The sequence below is a fragment of the Asparagus officinalis genome, chromosome 4 (genome assembly GCF_001876935.1).
Source record: "Asparagus officinalis chromosome 4, Aspof.V1, whole genome shotgun sequence".
In the NCBI taxonomy this organism is placed as follows: Eukaryota; Viridiplantae; Streptophyta; class Magnoliopsida; order Asparagales; family Asparagaceae; genus Asparagus; species Asparagus officinalis.
In genome coordinates, this window is record NC_033797.1 from 15,416,606 (window position 1) to 15,433,333 (window position 16,728).

General features: G+C 35.4%; 1 protein-coding gene across 1 annotated transcript in view; it reads left to right on the forward strand.

Annotated features, from left to right (window-relative positions):
• The window catches only part of LOC109838238 (protein ecdysoneless homolog), a 19,871-nt gene that overhangs the window by 1,220 nt on the left and 1,923 nt on the right, over positions 1-16,728 (forward strand). The window contains exons 2-6 of the mRNA XM_020406694.1: positions 6-250; positions 1,866-2,201; positions 4,353-4,489; positions 5,484-5,647; positions 7,036-7,250. Coding sequence (XP_020262283.1) covers positions 6-250; positions 1,866-2,201; positions 4,353-4,489; positions 5,484-5,647; positions 7,036-7,212 — 1,059 coding nt within the window. The 3' untranslated portion in view covers positions 7,213-7,250. The remainder of the gene's footprint in view (positions 1-5; positions 251-1,865; positions 2,202-4,352; positions 4,490-5,483; positions 5,648-7,035; positions 7,251-16,728) is intronic.

Here is a 16,728-nt window from a genome sequence, read left to right on the forward strand (position 1 = left end):
GGGAGGTTGGGGGGGAGGGGTTTGCGGAGGCGGAGATCGGGATGAAGATTGCTTGTGGGTTTGAGATGATGTATCAGGAGAGGAAGAGGGCTGGGGAGGAAGGGAAAGGGGAGAGTTGGGAGGTTTTCTTGAAGAATTTGGAGAGTAGTGGGGTTTTCGATGGGCTTTTGCCGGGGTCGAAGGAGTATCTGAGGATAATGAAGAATGCGGAGGAGTATTACAAGAAGAGTTCTCTCTTCTCTCGGACAAGGTATTGGTTTTCCATATAGTTTTGGTTTAGACAGACATAAATAACATGGCAGGTATTTGATTATTAGATTCATTGTGGTCTTTCAGAATTTCAGAACATAATGAAACTTGGGAAGTTAAGATATTAAGGAGTGTTCTTGGAGATGCTTAACAAACGTCTATGCGACAGTTGCAAATAAAATTTTAAGCATGTAGTTTAAGCCTTTCTTCTCACACCTCACATGTTGATAGCTTACCCTCCAGTGGCTAATTTCCTTCTGTGAATCTTACAACTTCTAAGCCCTTCTCTAGACCATGAAGTACTGTGTATTAGAATTAGCTTAGAGCTGACATCTAACTTCACATCGTGCATTTGATTTTCATAATCATGCATACATAACAAAGTTATGTTGTTTCAAGCCTAATCCTTGTTTATGGCTCTACTCTTTTCTTGAATAGTGATCAGTTTCAAAATGGCATGGCAGCCATTGGGTCCTTAAAGTAGAAGCTTTTAGTTGTTTAGATTATGTAGTCTAACCAGTATTGGGAATCAATAGCAACTCCAATCGAGAAAGTTCTATTCGACTTTCCTATCCCCATCTGCCTTGTGCTCTATCTTTTTCAAGATATTTCGGATTTCTATCATAATTTCATAGAAGACGTCAATGCGAACATGCAACTTCTGCAAATCTTATGGTTTTCCCTGTGCAAGTGCAATTTATGTCGTCAACTAACTGTATTCTTGAGGGAAGAATAGTTTGTTATATAGTTGCAGCATCAAGTGGGTAGGATGTTGTTGGAGGAGACAATTATCCTTAAGTAAGGGGAAGAGAAGGATATCTGTTTTTTAAAGTCTAGAATAACCTTTTTCCTTTAGAGTCCATTATATTTATTTTGCTACGAACTGGTTACCTGTTAAAACATTCTGCTGCTGAAATATGAAGATTAAGAATTTGGAGTCCTCTGGTAGTGACAAACCTTATTGATGTTTGGTGATGTGAGGTAGTTAGTGCTACTTTCTATCACTAGGATATCATATATTATCTTTATTTAGCAGTTGAGGATGAGCACTGATTTTAGACAAGAAATCTCTTTTATCTGTGCATGAGATCCTTATTGCATGGTCACTATTAAGGGGAAATATGATATCATATTGTTTGAATTGTTCTCTGCATATGGAACAGGTTGAAGTTGAAAAAGTTCTTGTAAGATGAGAGTGTAATCAATTTGCGCAGCGGGAACAAAGCTAGAAACGTATAATCCTAATTTTTACTTAAGTGGAAAATTGTTACCTAGCAAGTTAACCATGGGCGTACAATCTTGAAGTCTTCTTGTATAACTTACGTTAGCAATTGCTTGTAGGAACTTTTCAAAGATGATAGTTTCAATTTTTTTGCTTTGAATCATCGCCACTGTCATCATCGCCATCATCACCATCAGCAGCAGTTTCTGACATTTGCTTTGGAAATATCCCTTTTTCTCCAAACTCCTCAGTATGCTCTATGTTGCATTTTTATACGATGTTTCCTCATGAATGTCTCAATGAGATATCTGAAAGGCCTTTTTCCCTAGTGAGGAACTAAAAGTTTTTTGTTGTTATTTTTGCTGATGGCTTGGTGCATTTATTTGTGGTATAGGGACGTGATGAATGCTCCTCTGAAACGAATTGATGACGTTCTTGCTTTACCATATTCCACCAGTGATTTCAATTGCAGTGATCTTCCTCCTTCGGATGACGATTCCTGGTTGTATGATGGGGAGGATGAATTGAATGCAGCCATTGCAGAGAGACAAAAGGAGATGGAACTTTATCAGCTTAAGCATAAGAACCGGAAATCAGGGAAGCAGGAGCTCAAAAATGATAATCTTAATATGCAGTCAGACGATTTCAATTTCAAGGATGTTGCTGAAAGTATGCAAGCGTTCATCCAGAAACTTTCGAGCTTTGAAGGCGCAGAGGTTCCTCAAAACAGGTACTTTTAAGCTACTTACATGTATTAAGTTATTTTAGATTGTTTTTTTGGGGTAAAGCTATTCTTTTTTCATCCACAAGGAAACATTGGCTTGTATAAAGTGCTGCCGCAATGTGCTGCTTATAAATTCAAGCTGGAGTGTACCAAATAATTAACAAATAGTTTGGTTATTATTTGTGCAACTATTCAATTACATTCGATTCGATAGTTCATTTAACATTAAATGAATAATTTTTAGTATTCAGTTAATAATTGTGTATAATATAATCAGCGCATATTTGATTTGATATATTCTTGAGTATTTTCTTTATGTTTTATATTTATTATAAATATAAACGTAGATTAGACACTTGTTTAAAATTTTTAGTTAGTTTTCATTGAGGTTTTAATTTTTATGAAAGAAGTAAATTAGAGAGCAAATAAACTTTTATCATACTTTGGAGAAGATTTATAAATATGTACCAATTAGAGGGTGTAATATGCAAAAGTCACCAAGGAAATTAAGGAAGAAATTTATTTGTGTACCCAAAGTTTGAACCAGGGACCATTGATTTATGAAGCAGAGGCCTGAACTAAGTGGGTTGCTGAATATTTGCAAATATTAAGGGAATAGAAAATGCATACACCAAATCAAATATAAACATCATTGTGGTATTTGACCTGAATTCGAATTCGAATAATTGAAATCCACTGAAATGTAAATTCAAATATCATGATATTCGATTCGATTCGGTTGTTTACTACCCCTGCTTATAAATAATAGCTTTGAATGATTGGCTGGGCGAAAACTCTCCAAACATGGAATGGATCACAAAAAATTAGAGAGGTGAAAAAAGTTGCAATACAAGTAGCAAATCCTTGAATATAACATGGATGCAATCCTTGAATATAACATGGATGCACTCACCCATTCTCGTATAACAAGGAAGTTCTATTCTTGGTTGTGGATCTTTCGTTTAGGAATTTTGGCCTTATTTTCTTAAAAGAAGATATTTGAGATTTGTGTGTAAGTGATGAAGCTGTGATGGAGGTTATTTGTCAAGATGGCCTTCATGAGAAAACTAGAAGCCTTTTGGTAGATTGAACACCATCTTAAACTCGATTAAAAGAGGAAAAGATGTGTGAGGATGTTTTCATCTCCATGCCGCAGAAGCCATATCTAACTAAATAGAGCGGCATGTTGTAACTTAAGATATACTGTACTAGTGTGTGTATTAACTTGGTTTTCACAATGAAAACTTTTAGGGGTTTTACATCAAAACCAACTTTACTTTTATCCGAATTGATACTTACCACCTCTGGCATGTTTGCAATGTCACACCAAATCCATTTTTCAACCAAAAATACGTGAAATGATCATTTTACCCTCACCAAATCTAGTTTTCACCCAAATTAATGTAGACCACCTTTACTTGCTAAGATGCTTGCAATGTCACACCAAATCCAGTTTTCAGCCAAAAATACGTGAAATGACCATTTTACTCTCACCATTTTTTGTTTTTTTTCATCTCCTTCCTCACAAACCCTAACCCTTACCCTAGCCTCCTAATCATCCTCTTCTCCCCGTCTTCCCTCCCCCAACTCCACCCTCTCTCTCATTCTCCCTCTTCCTCCCCGACCTCCCACTCCCATTCCTTCCCAAGTGGTAACTAGGATTAGGGTTACGATTTGGGAGAGGTGATGGCTGTGGGTTAGGGTTAGGGTTTTGGGGGAGGTGGTGGCTGTGGGTTAGGATTAGGGTTTTGGGGGAGGTGGCGGCCATGGGTTAGGGTTCGTAGAAGAGGAGGATGGAGGAGGCTACGGTTAGCGTTCGGGGTTGGAAAGAAGAAAATGTGGGCAAAATGATAATATCTGATTTTTTGTGGGTGAACAGTAACAAAAGGTGTGACATTGCGAACATGTTAGCAAATAAAACATAAAAAATATTAAATGTGGTAAGTATCAATTTGGGTAAAAATAAAGGTGGTTTTCATGTAAAAACCCAAACTTTTAAGCATACATTCGTGATTTGGCTGATAGTTAGACCTTGTTTTACTCATGCTTCTGAGTTGCCCATTCAGATCTTTTTCTTCCTGAATCAAATAGACAGTCTTTTGATTGCTTTAAAATTAAATTCTATAGCTTAACTCCTTTTTGTTATCTGTCCGAAAGGAACTTAAATGAAGTGGAACTTGATGTTAATCAATTTGTTAAAGATATGGAATCTGTGGTCGGGCCTATTTGGCATGAGAAGGCTGCTAATGATGCTAATAGTGAGGGTTCTACCTCAGCATCAGAGATGGATTTTGGTATGTTCTGCTTTAATTTTTTATGATTAATTTAGAATGTTCTGATTGACTTTATCCACCATTTTTAATGTCATTAAGCTTTGATTTGACTTTAGAATTTGCAATTCATATTAAGCACCCATCCTCTTTATTATGCGAGTGATGTTATTTCTGTTGATGTAGTATATTGCTCTAACTTGTCAGCTTGGGAAAAGTCTTGTTAGCGACAACAATTTATTTTTACCTTCATGTATTAGTAGAGTATTACTAATAGTGTTATCACTGAGTTATCACATGGTGATGTATTTGGTCCTTAATAAGTTGTTCACCTTGCATGACTGGTTTTCTATTGTATGATTCTGAAGTAGGGATCTTTTGGCTACTGGTCCTCCAAATCTCATCTATTTGGATACAAGTCCCCCAAATCATCATATTTGGATATAAGTCCCTTGGATTTTGTATATTTGGATAAAAGTCCCTCAAAACTACTAGGGTTTTACAACTCCGCCATGGTTAATTTCCATCCACTTAACCCAACAAAACTAATGGGGCTGTTAGTATTTAGATTCTAAATTGGAGGGATTTTAGGAAGTTTAGCAAGATAAAGTTTGTTTTAAATGGGTTCAAATACATTGGCCTTTTCACCTTTAATAGAAGATAGGTTGAAAACAATGAAAAATATTAAAAATAGGAAACTAACAACCCATTAGTTTAGTTTGAAAAATGGGTTAACGTGGATGACTTAACCATGGGGACTTGTTTCAAAGACTTACTAGTTTTGAGGGACTTTTATCCAAATATGATGATTTGAGGGACTTGTATCTGAAGAGATGAAATTTGGCTGACTTATGTCCAGGTAAGACGATTTAGAGTACTTGTCCAAATAGATAAGATTTGAGAGACCAATACCCCAAAACCCTTCAAGGATAAGATTATTTGTGAAGGATTTGTTCACTAAATTGCATTATTGGTAATCTTTTCCTTTGCTTATGTATGCTATACACGGATTTTACAGATGAATCAGAGGATGGAAGTGATATTGCTGAACCATGTGGGGGTGATGACAGTGGGGACGCATTTATGGAGTCCTATTCTGATGCTTTAAGTAAAGAGCTAAATGCAACTACACTTAAGAGAAGTTTCCTTCGTGCCTCTGAACAAACCAGCAATGATGAAGAGGTGAGCATCTTCGTTACTTTGTTCTATGAAACATATGTGGCATCTAGCTGTATCTTTATGCAAGTTCTTTTGCATGCTAAGTCTCACGAAGTCACAGATTGTTTTTTCTGTCTCCTGCAATGGGAACTGTATTCTGCTATCTTAGAGAATCAAACAATGTGTTTATAGGGATTGTTTTTTTTTAAAAAATTCTCCCCTATTTCCTTCTTCTTCTTCATCTACTTGAGATGTCTTCATCCTAAAAGCCTGTGAAACTTTACTGTTCATGAGATATGGCTCGCAAGCAAAAGTTGGACTCTTTGTTTCTCCTGGAATTATAGCTTACATAAATTAACTCAGTCCATTATATGTCTTGAAACCTGAACATTTCTGTTATTTCTAATGCCGGCGGAGGGTCCTGGAAAGAACATTCCATCTAGGTGTTTCAATCTACTGCTTTATGTACAATTCCCAATGTGTGAAAGCACATTTACTTAGGGACTGTTTGTTTGCCTAAAAAAAATTAAAAATCAAAGAAATGGAAAACTATTAAATCAAAGAATTGTTTTGGGAGTGTTTGGTTTGCTAAAAAAAGAAGGAAATCAAAGAAATGAAGATGACTTGTCACCTTATTATAGGATGATGTGAGTGATTTTTTAAGAAAACTTGTTTTGATGTTGTTTGGTTGGCGAAAAAAATAATAAAATAAATTATAAGAAACCTATTTCTTGTAATAGGTTGTTTTCTTTTGCTTGGTTATTTTTTAAAAATAAGAAAATATATGAGATGAGATGAGTTGTCATTATATTATTGGATGATGTGACCCACACTTAAGGAAATTGTTTTCCTAGCTTTTTGGGAGGAAAACAAAGAAATGAAATGTTAATGAGATGAGATGAGTTGTCACAATCTTATTGGATGATGTGAGTTATTTTTAAATATGAGATGAGATGAGTTGAGTGATGTTGTGGATGAAAATAATATTTTATTAGATGTGGTGGATGTGATGGATGAGTTGTTGGATGAAAATAATATTTTATTAGATATGATGGATGAGTTGTTGGATAAAAATAATATTTTATTAGATGTTGTGGGTGAGTTTTAGGGATGGAAATGTGTGAAATTGTACTTTTTGAGTTTTCTTGGTTTGCATTTCTATTTTTTGGTTTTTTAGGAAATAACCAAACAGCCCCTTAACCAATATCGGGACATCCATGAACTTCTCCAGAAGATTTTTATTGTTCTAACAGTTCACTAATAAAACATTTGATGTCTGCTTAATATGCACTCGTTAGTAGGATCGATGATGTCAATGTTATCTATGTATCTTAAATTTAGAATAGCCAGCTTAAATGTGAAATATTATCAAATGTATCAGCACTTATATTTGTCACCGTCGTGTTGTTCAGGGAACGTCAAAATCTACACAGGACATGGAGGAGGAGCTAACCCCTGTTGATGTAGATGTAAACCTTGTGAAGAGTTTACTCGATTCCTTTTCTTCTCAAGAAGGGCTTCCCGGCCCTGCTTCAAACTTGCTCGGACTTATGGGTTTGAATCTCCCAAGTGGCAAAAGTGATAAATAGTTCCTTCTTCATTTTGTGACCACATGTTTTTGACTATGGTAAGCTCATCTATTGTGACTTTTGACTTATGTTGGGCTTCTCCATTTGACATCAATGATTAGGTGACCTTTATCATCTTGACAAATAATTCAGATAAATACTTTTTATTCTTCTTTAAGCTCTATAAGCTTATGTTTATACTTCTTCATGTAATGGTAAGTAGCTTGTTGTCCAATAAGAGTCTCTATATGTGGGGTGGGGGCTTAGCTTTTCTCACTTCAAACCCTAATTTTCCCAAACTTACAAATTTCTCCTTTGGATCCGCCCAATTGACATTCTGGTCTTTCAGCCCTCAAAATGGGGCATAAAACATATCAAATATCAAATAGTTTGGTTTAAGAGCTTCACCCTTTATTTGTTTTGCATTGCATTGTTAGCAAGAGACAGTACAGTGTGTAGCAAAACTTAATTCAAAGAGGACATCTAATTGAAAAGGTTAAAACTTTAAAGTCTCAAGAGTATGTACATATGAAATCAAGAGATATCGAAGAGGTCGGGGAAAAAATACATCTTACAAAATGAACTCCAAATAGTTAATTCCTTACCCCATCTCACTGGCATTTTTAGGATGCTATCTGTATACCATGAGCATATTTTCTCAACGCTTTCTGACATGCTTATTGTATAGAAGCTCATGTACTACCTGTTTTTGTTGTACTTAATTACCATTGATTGGAGGAAAAGTTGATATTTCTTCTCCAAATGAGAGTTTCAATTTGTCGAATACTAAAATATACTTTTATTTGAGTTAGCATTTGAGAGTTTATAATTATAAGATTGATTTTTTTTAAATACCTTTTTGCTAAATAATTAGCAAAACCGATCATTTTGCTAATTATTTAGTAAAAACGACCTCTTTTTGGCCAACATGATGTCGTTTTTAACAAACTGCGTATTCGAAACATACGGGACTGCTAGTCCCGTATGTTTAGTCGCCATTAATTGGCGACTAATATGACACCATAAAACCTACGGGACTACTAGTCCCGTAGGTTTTGGTTGTGAACTTCAACACCTCCAGATGACACCCAACAAATCTACGAGACTAAATCTATGGGACTAGTAGTCTCGTAGATTTGCTGGGCTTGCATATCTCTTCACAAAAGAGAGATGCAAATCTACGAATGACACCCAACAAATCTACGGGACTAGTAGTCTCATAGATTTGTTGGGCTTGCATGTCTCTTCATAAAACGTACGGGGCTAGTAGTCTTGTACATTAAGCAGAAAGTTTTTTTCCTGACGCCCAACAAATCCATGGGACTAGTAGTCCCGTGGATTTGCTGGCAGCCTCTAAACATGGACAAAACATGCACATGCCCCTAATGCTTCATATACTGTATTTTTTGACCAAAAATTGTGCAAAAATATAGCACCCACTTCTTGTATCATGTCATCCAATTCTTGATCATTGGTGATCTCTACAATAATTGTTCTGTTTTCATTTATCGGACAATTACAGAAGACTTTAATGACATTTTCTACATGATTAATTCTAGTAACTCTATATATTTGCTCCATGTTGGTTTTATTTTTAAAATCATGGTTGGTTACAAAGTGCTCCAATAACTTCCCATCATCAAGAGAGTTGGTTATAACTTATCCAACCACTTTTGCCCTCTAATTCGGTTATTGCTCTTTGATGGAGAGAGCAGAAAAAGTATATATATCTCGATTGATCCCTAATACCTGCTCTTCAATTTTGAAATGAAAATACACCATCTATCAGTGAAGAGATAAGGTTTAGAATATCTTATCGAAATAAACATCCATTATCCTTGTGTAAGACAACGATGGCTGGAGGTTAGTTTAATCGATTTTGCTTCCGTTTTTTATATAGATTATATCTTTTAGTTTCTAAACATGCTTAGATCAAGTATTTGAATTTCTATCATGTTTAGATAACTTCAGTAATTTAATTTTTTTAACATTTGGTATCAGAGCCAGCAAGTTTTGGCCTCTGCCTTGTTGTCGTAATGGATTTTGGTTTTATTTTTAGATTTAACATTTCTGTTACAAAAGGATAAATACAAAAGAAATTCTATTACGTTAAACCTTAACACCTATGTTTGATCTTGATTTCTTTATTTTATTAATGAAGTTTGATTGTGCTGTAACAAATTCAAAATAACACGATGACCAACTTAATTCAGCCCAATAAAGAGTTTAATTAAGGCCCAACCTAACACTTTGTTTGGGATGTTCTTAAACCATTCATTTATGGATGTGTTTAAAATCATGTTGCCTCCATTACATATTTGATAATTTCTGATTGATGTTTATATTTGTGCATGTTAGATCTATTATGTTTTATCAAGTGATGTTTCTGTGAATATAATTTAATAAATGTTTAATTAACCCATATAGTTTAATTAATTTGGGAGTAGCCACAACATCCTTAATTAATTAAAACTATATAATAAGGTTTTTTATTTCATTTGTTAAGGATCTTATTTAGAAAGTAAACATTAATTGTGATTAATAGGATGCGATATAATAAATTTTATCCCACAAGAATTTTTATTATATTTGTATGATTAGTTAGGATAAAATGTCAAATTATATTTTCTAATTTACCTACAGGGATTAGGAAATGAAACATAATTTGATAGTTTTATCATAAAGTTAAGATAAATCTAATTGAATTGGAACTTTAGCCCATAGGCAAGTTTTATGTCACTAGATTTATATATTTGCATGATTTTACATTGGTAGAACATGTCATATTTTGTCAAGTTTTATGTCACTAGATTTATATATTTGCATGATTTTACATTGGTAGAACATGTCATATTTTGTTAGCTTCAAATTTAGTAACATGAGGGTAGAACATGTCATATTTTGTTAGCTTCAAATTTAGTAACATGAGCATGATTATTTAATTTATTACAGTAATTCCACCTACTAATTACTCTGATATGAAATGTGATGTTCCCGAGCTCAAAGGGGACAACTACAAGTGTGGAAGGAGAGAGTTCTCCTTCATTTGGGATGGATGGACATAGACTATGCCATAAGGAAGATTGAACCCCCTACAGTTACTGAAATCAGCACTTCAGATGAAATTCAGTTTTATGAAAAATGGGAACGATCCAATCGTCTCTGTGTGATGTTCATAAAGACTAAAATTTCTGCTGGTATAAGGGGTTCGGTCGAGCAGGTCGACAAGGTCCAAGATTTACTTAAGGCTATCGATGAGCAGTTCGCCACTTCAGACAAGGCAATGACGAGCACCCTGATCATACAATTTTCATCCTTGAGGCTCACCGGCGTAAGGGGTGTGCGTGATCATATCATGCGCATAAGGGATATTGCGGCTTAGTTGAAAGTATTGGACGTTGAGATGTCTGAAACCTTCTTGGTTCACTACATCCTTTGCACCTTACCTCAACAATATGGCCCATTTAAGATATCCTACAACACACATAAGGACAAATGGTCAATCAATGAATTGTTGACCATATGTGTTTAGGAAGAGGGCAGGCTGCTTATGGAGGAAAAGGAAAAGAAAATTGTGAACTTTACTACCCCTGAGAAGTACAAGAAGAAGGATCAAGCCAAGGACAAAGGGAAGGGGAAGGGGAAAATCCCTCCTCAAAAGGATATTAAGAAAGAGATTGTGTGGTTCTTTTGCAAGAAGAAGGGGCACGTTAAGAAACAATGCTCCAAGTTCATGAAGTGGCTTGATAAGAAAGGTACTCAACTTTCTTTTATTTATTATGAATCCAATATGATTGATGTTAATCATAACACATGGTGGATTGATTCTGGTTCTACAATCCATGTCACCAATTCATTGCAGGATTTACAAAACCTGCGGAAGCTAATGGGAAGTGAGCACAGCGTCTATTCAGGAAATAAGATGCCCTCGCATGTGGAGGCCATTGGCACGTGCAGACTGGTTTTAAGTAGTGGTTTTATTTTAAGTTTAGAAAAGACGTTTTATATTCCTAGTTTTTCTAGGAATTTAATTTCAGTTTCCAGACTTGTATCAGATGGTTATTCCTTTAACTTTTCAGATTCGGATTTAGTTTGATTTATAAATCTGATGTTATTAGATGTGGTACTTTGTCTGATGGTCTTTTTCTCCTTAATTTGCAAATGATGAAAACCATACTTCTATGCACGTTCATGAAATTATTGGTACTAAACGATGTGTTGTGAATGAAGAGTCTTCTATACTGTGGTATCGGAGATTGGGACATACCTCCATTGATAGAATTAAAAGGTTAGTGAATGATGGGGTACTTGGTACTTTGGATTTTCCTGACTTTGAGGTTTGTATAAGCTGCATTAAGGGTAAGCAGACTAGCAAGTCCAAGAAAGATGCCAAAAGAAGTTCTGAATTATTGGAAATCATACACACAGACATTTGTTGTCCAGGCATGGATGTATACTGTGATAAGTACTTCATCTCTTTCATAGATGATTACTCGCGATACATGTATCTCTACTTGCTTAACAGTAAGAATGAAGCACTAGATGTTTTTAAGGTGTTTAAAGTAGAAGTAGAGAAACAATATGACAAACAAACTAAGATCGTGAGATCCGATAGAGGTGAAGAGTACTATGGTAGATACACTGAGAGTGGTCATGCAAATGGTCCATTTGTGAGGTTTCTTCGAGAAAATGGGATTGGTGCCCAATATTCTTTGTCTGGCTCTCCGGACCAAAATGGTGTAGCTGAAAGAAGAAACCGAATATTATTGGACATGATGCGTAGTATGCTTGCTAGCTCCAAACTTCCTAAATCCTTGTGGACTGAAGCTCTTAAGACGGCTGTGTACATATATTAAACCGAGTTCCAACCAATGTTATCCCAAAGACTCCTTTTGAGTTATTCAAAGGTTGGAAACCAAGTTTGCAACATGTACGCGTTTGAGGATGTCTGTCCGAAGTAAGAGTCTACAATCCATAAGAAAAGAAGTTGGACCCAAGGACCATAAGTGGGTATTTCATTGGATATGCCGAAAGGTCTAAGGGATACAGATGTTATTGTCCATCTCATAGCACTAGGTTTGTGGAATCAAGAACTGCTAAATTTCTTGAGAATGACTTGATTTTATTGTCCATCTCATAGCACTAGGTTTGTGGAATCAAGAACTGCTAAATTTCTTGAGAATGACTTGATTAGTGGGAGCGATCGATCTCAGGGCATTGGTCTTGAGAAAGATGATGTACTAGAGTAAGGAAATCGACGATTCCTAGTGACTATGTTGTGTATCTACAAGAGTTTGACTACAATGTTGGAGCCGAAAATGATCTTGAGACGTTTTCACAAGCCATGAGTTTTGAGATTTCGAACTTATGGTACAATGCCATAAAAGATGGGATGGATTCTATGACGTCAAACCGAGTATAGGATCTCGTCAAGTTGCCTAATGGTATAAAAGCCATTGGATGTAAATGGTTTTTCAAAACAAAGAAAGACTCACAAGGCAACATTGAGAGATATAAGGCCAGACTAGTTGCCAAAGGATTCACTCAAAGAGAGGAAATCAACTACACGGAGACATTCTCTCCTGTATCTAAGAAAGATTCTCTTCGGGTCATTATGGCATTGGTTGCCCATTTTGATTTGGATTTACATCAAATGAATATGAAAACAGCATTTCTTAATGGTGACCTAGAGGAAGAAGTTTATAGAAGCAACCTGAAGGTTTCTCCTCTAGTAATGGTGAGCACTTGGTCTGTAAGCTTAATAAATCCATATATGGATTAAAGCAAGCTTTTCGCCAATAGTATTTGAAATTCCATGACGTTATCACTTCATTTTGTTTTGAAGAGAATGTCATGGATCAATGTATATACCAGAAGGTCAGTGGGAGCAGTTATCACTTCATTTTGTTTTGAAGAGAATGTCATGGATCAATGTATATACCAGAAGGTCAGTGGGAGCAAGTTTTGCTTTCTTGTGCTATATGTGGATGATATTTTGCTTGCGGCAAATGATAAAAGTTTGCTATATGAGGTGAAACAGTTCCTCTCGAAGAATTTTGATATGAAAAATATAGGTGAGGTATCTTATGTCATTGGCATTAAGATCCATAGGGAAATGTCTCGAGGGATTTTGGGTTTGTCTTAAGAGACCTATATCAAAAAGGTTTTAAAGAGATTTCGGATGAAGGATTGTTCACCGATTGTAGCACCTATTGTGAATGGTGACAGATTCAGCCTAAATCAATGCCTTAAAAATGAGCTCGAGCAGAAACAGATGAAAAACATTCCATATGCTTCAACCGTTGGAAGCCTAATGTATGCTCAGGTCTGTACCAGACCTGATATAACATTTGTTATTGGAATGCTAGGAAAATATCAGAGTAACCTAGGTATTGACCACTGGAGAGATGCAAAGAAGGTGATGAGATACCTTCAAGGGACAAAGGATTACATGCTCATGTATAGACGGACCGACGATTTGGAGGTGGTTGGTTACTCTGATGCGGACTTTGTTGGCTGTGTTGATTCACGCAAATCAACATCAGCATACATTTTCATGCTTGCCGGTGGAGTCGTGTCTTGGAGGAGTGCAAAGCAGACTTTGACTGCTACTTCCACTATGGAGGCCGAGTTCGTATCATGTTTTGAGGCTACGTCACGTGGTGTATGGTTGAAGAGTTTTGTGTCGGGGCTCAGAATTGTGAATTCAATTTCTAGGCCAATAAGATTGTATTGTGACAACTCAGCTGCTGTTTTTATGGCTAAGAATAACAAGAGTGATAGTCATAGTAAGCATATCGACATCAAATACTTGGTCATTAGAGAACGTGTTAAAGAAAAGAAAGTGGTCATTGAGCACCTTAGCACTGAGTTGATGATTGTTGATCCTTTGACTAAAGACATGCCACCAAAGAATTTCAAGGATCATGTAGTAAGAATGGGACTTGGTTCCATGATGTAAATATTCATTGTACGTACATTTGATATTTTATTGAAACTCTTATTCAGTTGATATTTTCTCATTTGTTTTTGTGCACATACATATTTGTTTATTTATTGAGAAATATCATTAAAGTTTGGACCTCGAATAAACATAGAGTTTATTCATTAAGTCGTTTGGGATTGAGAGACACGATACATTGTGATACATGGAAGGTACTACTCAACATTAGAGAACCTATCATCATGATTCATGTATTTTATTTTTCATTAAGGTGGATGATGGAATGTTTGGACCAAGTGGGAGAATGTTGGTTTTATTTTTAAAATCACGGTTGGTTACAAAGTGGTCCAATAACTTCTCATCATCAAGAGAGTTGGTTATAACTTATCCACCCATTTTTGCCCTCTAATTCGGTTATTGCTCTTTGATGGAGAGAGCAGAAAAAGTATGTAAGTAGTTGGTCACTTGGTCCCTAATATCTGCTCTTCAATTTTGAAATAAAAATACACCATCTGTTAGTGAAGAGATAAGGTTTAGAAGATCTTATCGAAATCAACATCTATTATCCTTGTGTAAGACAACGATGGCTGGAGGTTAGTTTAATCAATTTTGCTTCTGTTTTTTATATAGATTATATCTTTCAGTTTCTAAACATGTTTAGATCAAGTATTTGAATTTCTATCATGTTTAGATAACTTCAATAATTTAATTTTTTTAACACATCATTCTATTGAAATTACAATTTCTAGATAACATGAATATTTTTCTAGATCATCATTCGTATACAAACATATTATTCATTCCGACACTCAGTTTTTCATTGAATAAGCAAATAACTGGTATTCCATTCGCCATTTTAACTTAAGAATTAAAATTCATCATATGCAAATTAGATTTTTTCATATTGATTATCATAATTAGAATGTTTATTTTAAATATACAATTACTTCCAAACTACAATATTAACTAAATAATAGAGAGAAAATTATGAAAAAATAAGAAATTTATACCTTGATGAAGTTTCGTATTTCGTCGGCGTCGGAGAGAATAAACGATGTCGGATTTCAACAATGCTGGAGTGATATTTAGGGAAGATCTCAATTAGGGTTTGGCGAGAATGAGTTTGGAGAGGATAAGAGAGAAATTTGAGGGAGGAAGAGGTGAGTTGGGAGAGAATCAATAGAATAAGAGAGAGAGAGATTGAGGGAGAGATTGGGAGAGAGATTGGGTTTGGGAGAGAGAGATCAGTGGTTTGGGCTGGGAGAGAAAGAGAGAACAAGAGAGTTTCGGCTATTGTGCCCTAATTTGGGGCACAGCTGGGCCTTATATAGCCCGACTGAGTAGTCCCGTGGAGTCAGTCGGGCACCCAAGCAGAGTTTCTGCTTAACGTAAGGGACTATTAGTCCCGTATGTTTTGTGAAGCCGACATCTAAAATCTGCGGGACTAGTAGTCCTGTAGATTTTTGGCGTGATTATTAGTCGTCAATTAATGGGGACTAAACATATGAAACTAGCAGTCCCGTATGTTTCGAATACACAAATTTTTAAAAACGACATGTTGGTCAAAAAGAGGTCTTTTTTTGCTAAATAATTGGTAAAACGATCGGTTTTGCTAATTATTTAGCAAAAAAGTTTTTTTTTTAAACTCTTTATAAGATTACTTGATTCAAAATTTAGCCTAGTTTTGTAAACATTCTGCCTATGAACTCTCTAAGATTGCTCCAAAACAAATCTTTTTTAACTCGTTAATCCTAACGATGTTTCTCAAAAATAATCTTAAAGGACTCTTAATCTTCACAACTAATGTAAATGCAAAAAGGATCAAAAGGTGAAGTAGAATCAAACTAGAATCGACTCTAGAAAAAACTAGAACCTTTCTAAATATCTAGTTTTCTCAAGTCTATCAACATTGTGTTGCCTATCAATCTCATTATGAATAGGATATAGAAAAGAGAGTGAACCGTAAACAGATGAATCATTCTCAAGTACGAAAGATGGTGAATAAAATGGTAACATATGCAAATTAAAGAATCAACAAAGAATAAATTAAAATTGTACAATCCATTATTAAAAGAAGACAACTAAAAAGAGATCAAATATCTCTGTTTTTATTCATCCTTATTACAGCAACAACAACAACAATAACAACAAATCATTTAGCCCTAATGTTTGGGGTCGGCTACATGAATATCTCATTTTTATTCATTCTTCAAAATAAATAAATAAATAAGGGAATATAATAAACGAAAGAACTTTTATTACAGGTACTCCAGGATGTCAAAGATGAGGCATGGATCAAAGGGAACTACAATTTCTTGCAACTTGAAAATTTTCACCCTCTTTCCTATGAAGCTCTACGCCTAGTGTTGCATGTCACTCACACGAAAATGGCCAAGAGAATTCCTCAACAGGGGCCTCATCAAGGCCAGGAAAATCAACAGGAAAAAGGAAAGATAAGCAGCAAATATGTGATCTTCTTCTGTATATACCTTCATTCATATCTCCACACTACTACTTCCTTCTTCTTCATTCCCTTCACCCAAAACCCTCTACGTTCTTCGCGTCTAGCCTGTAAAATATGCATTCTTTCCAAA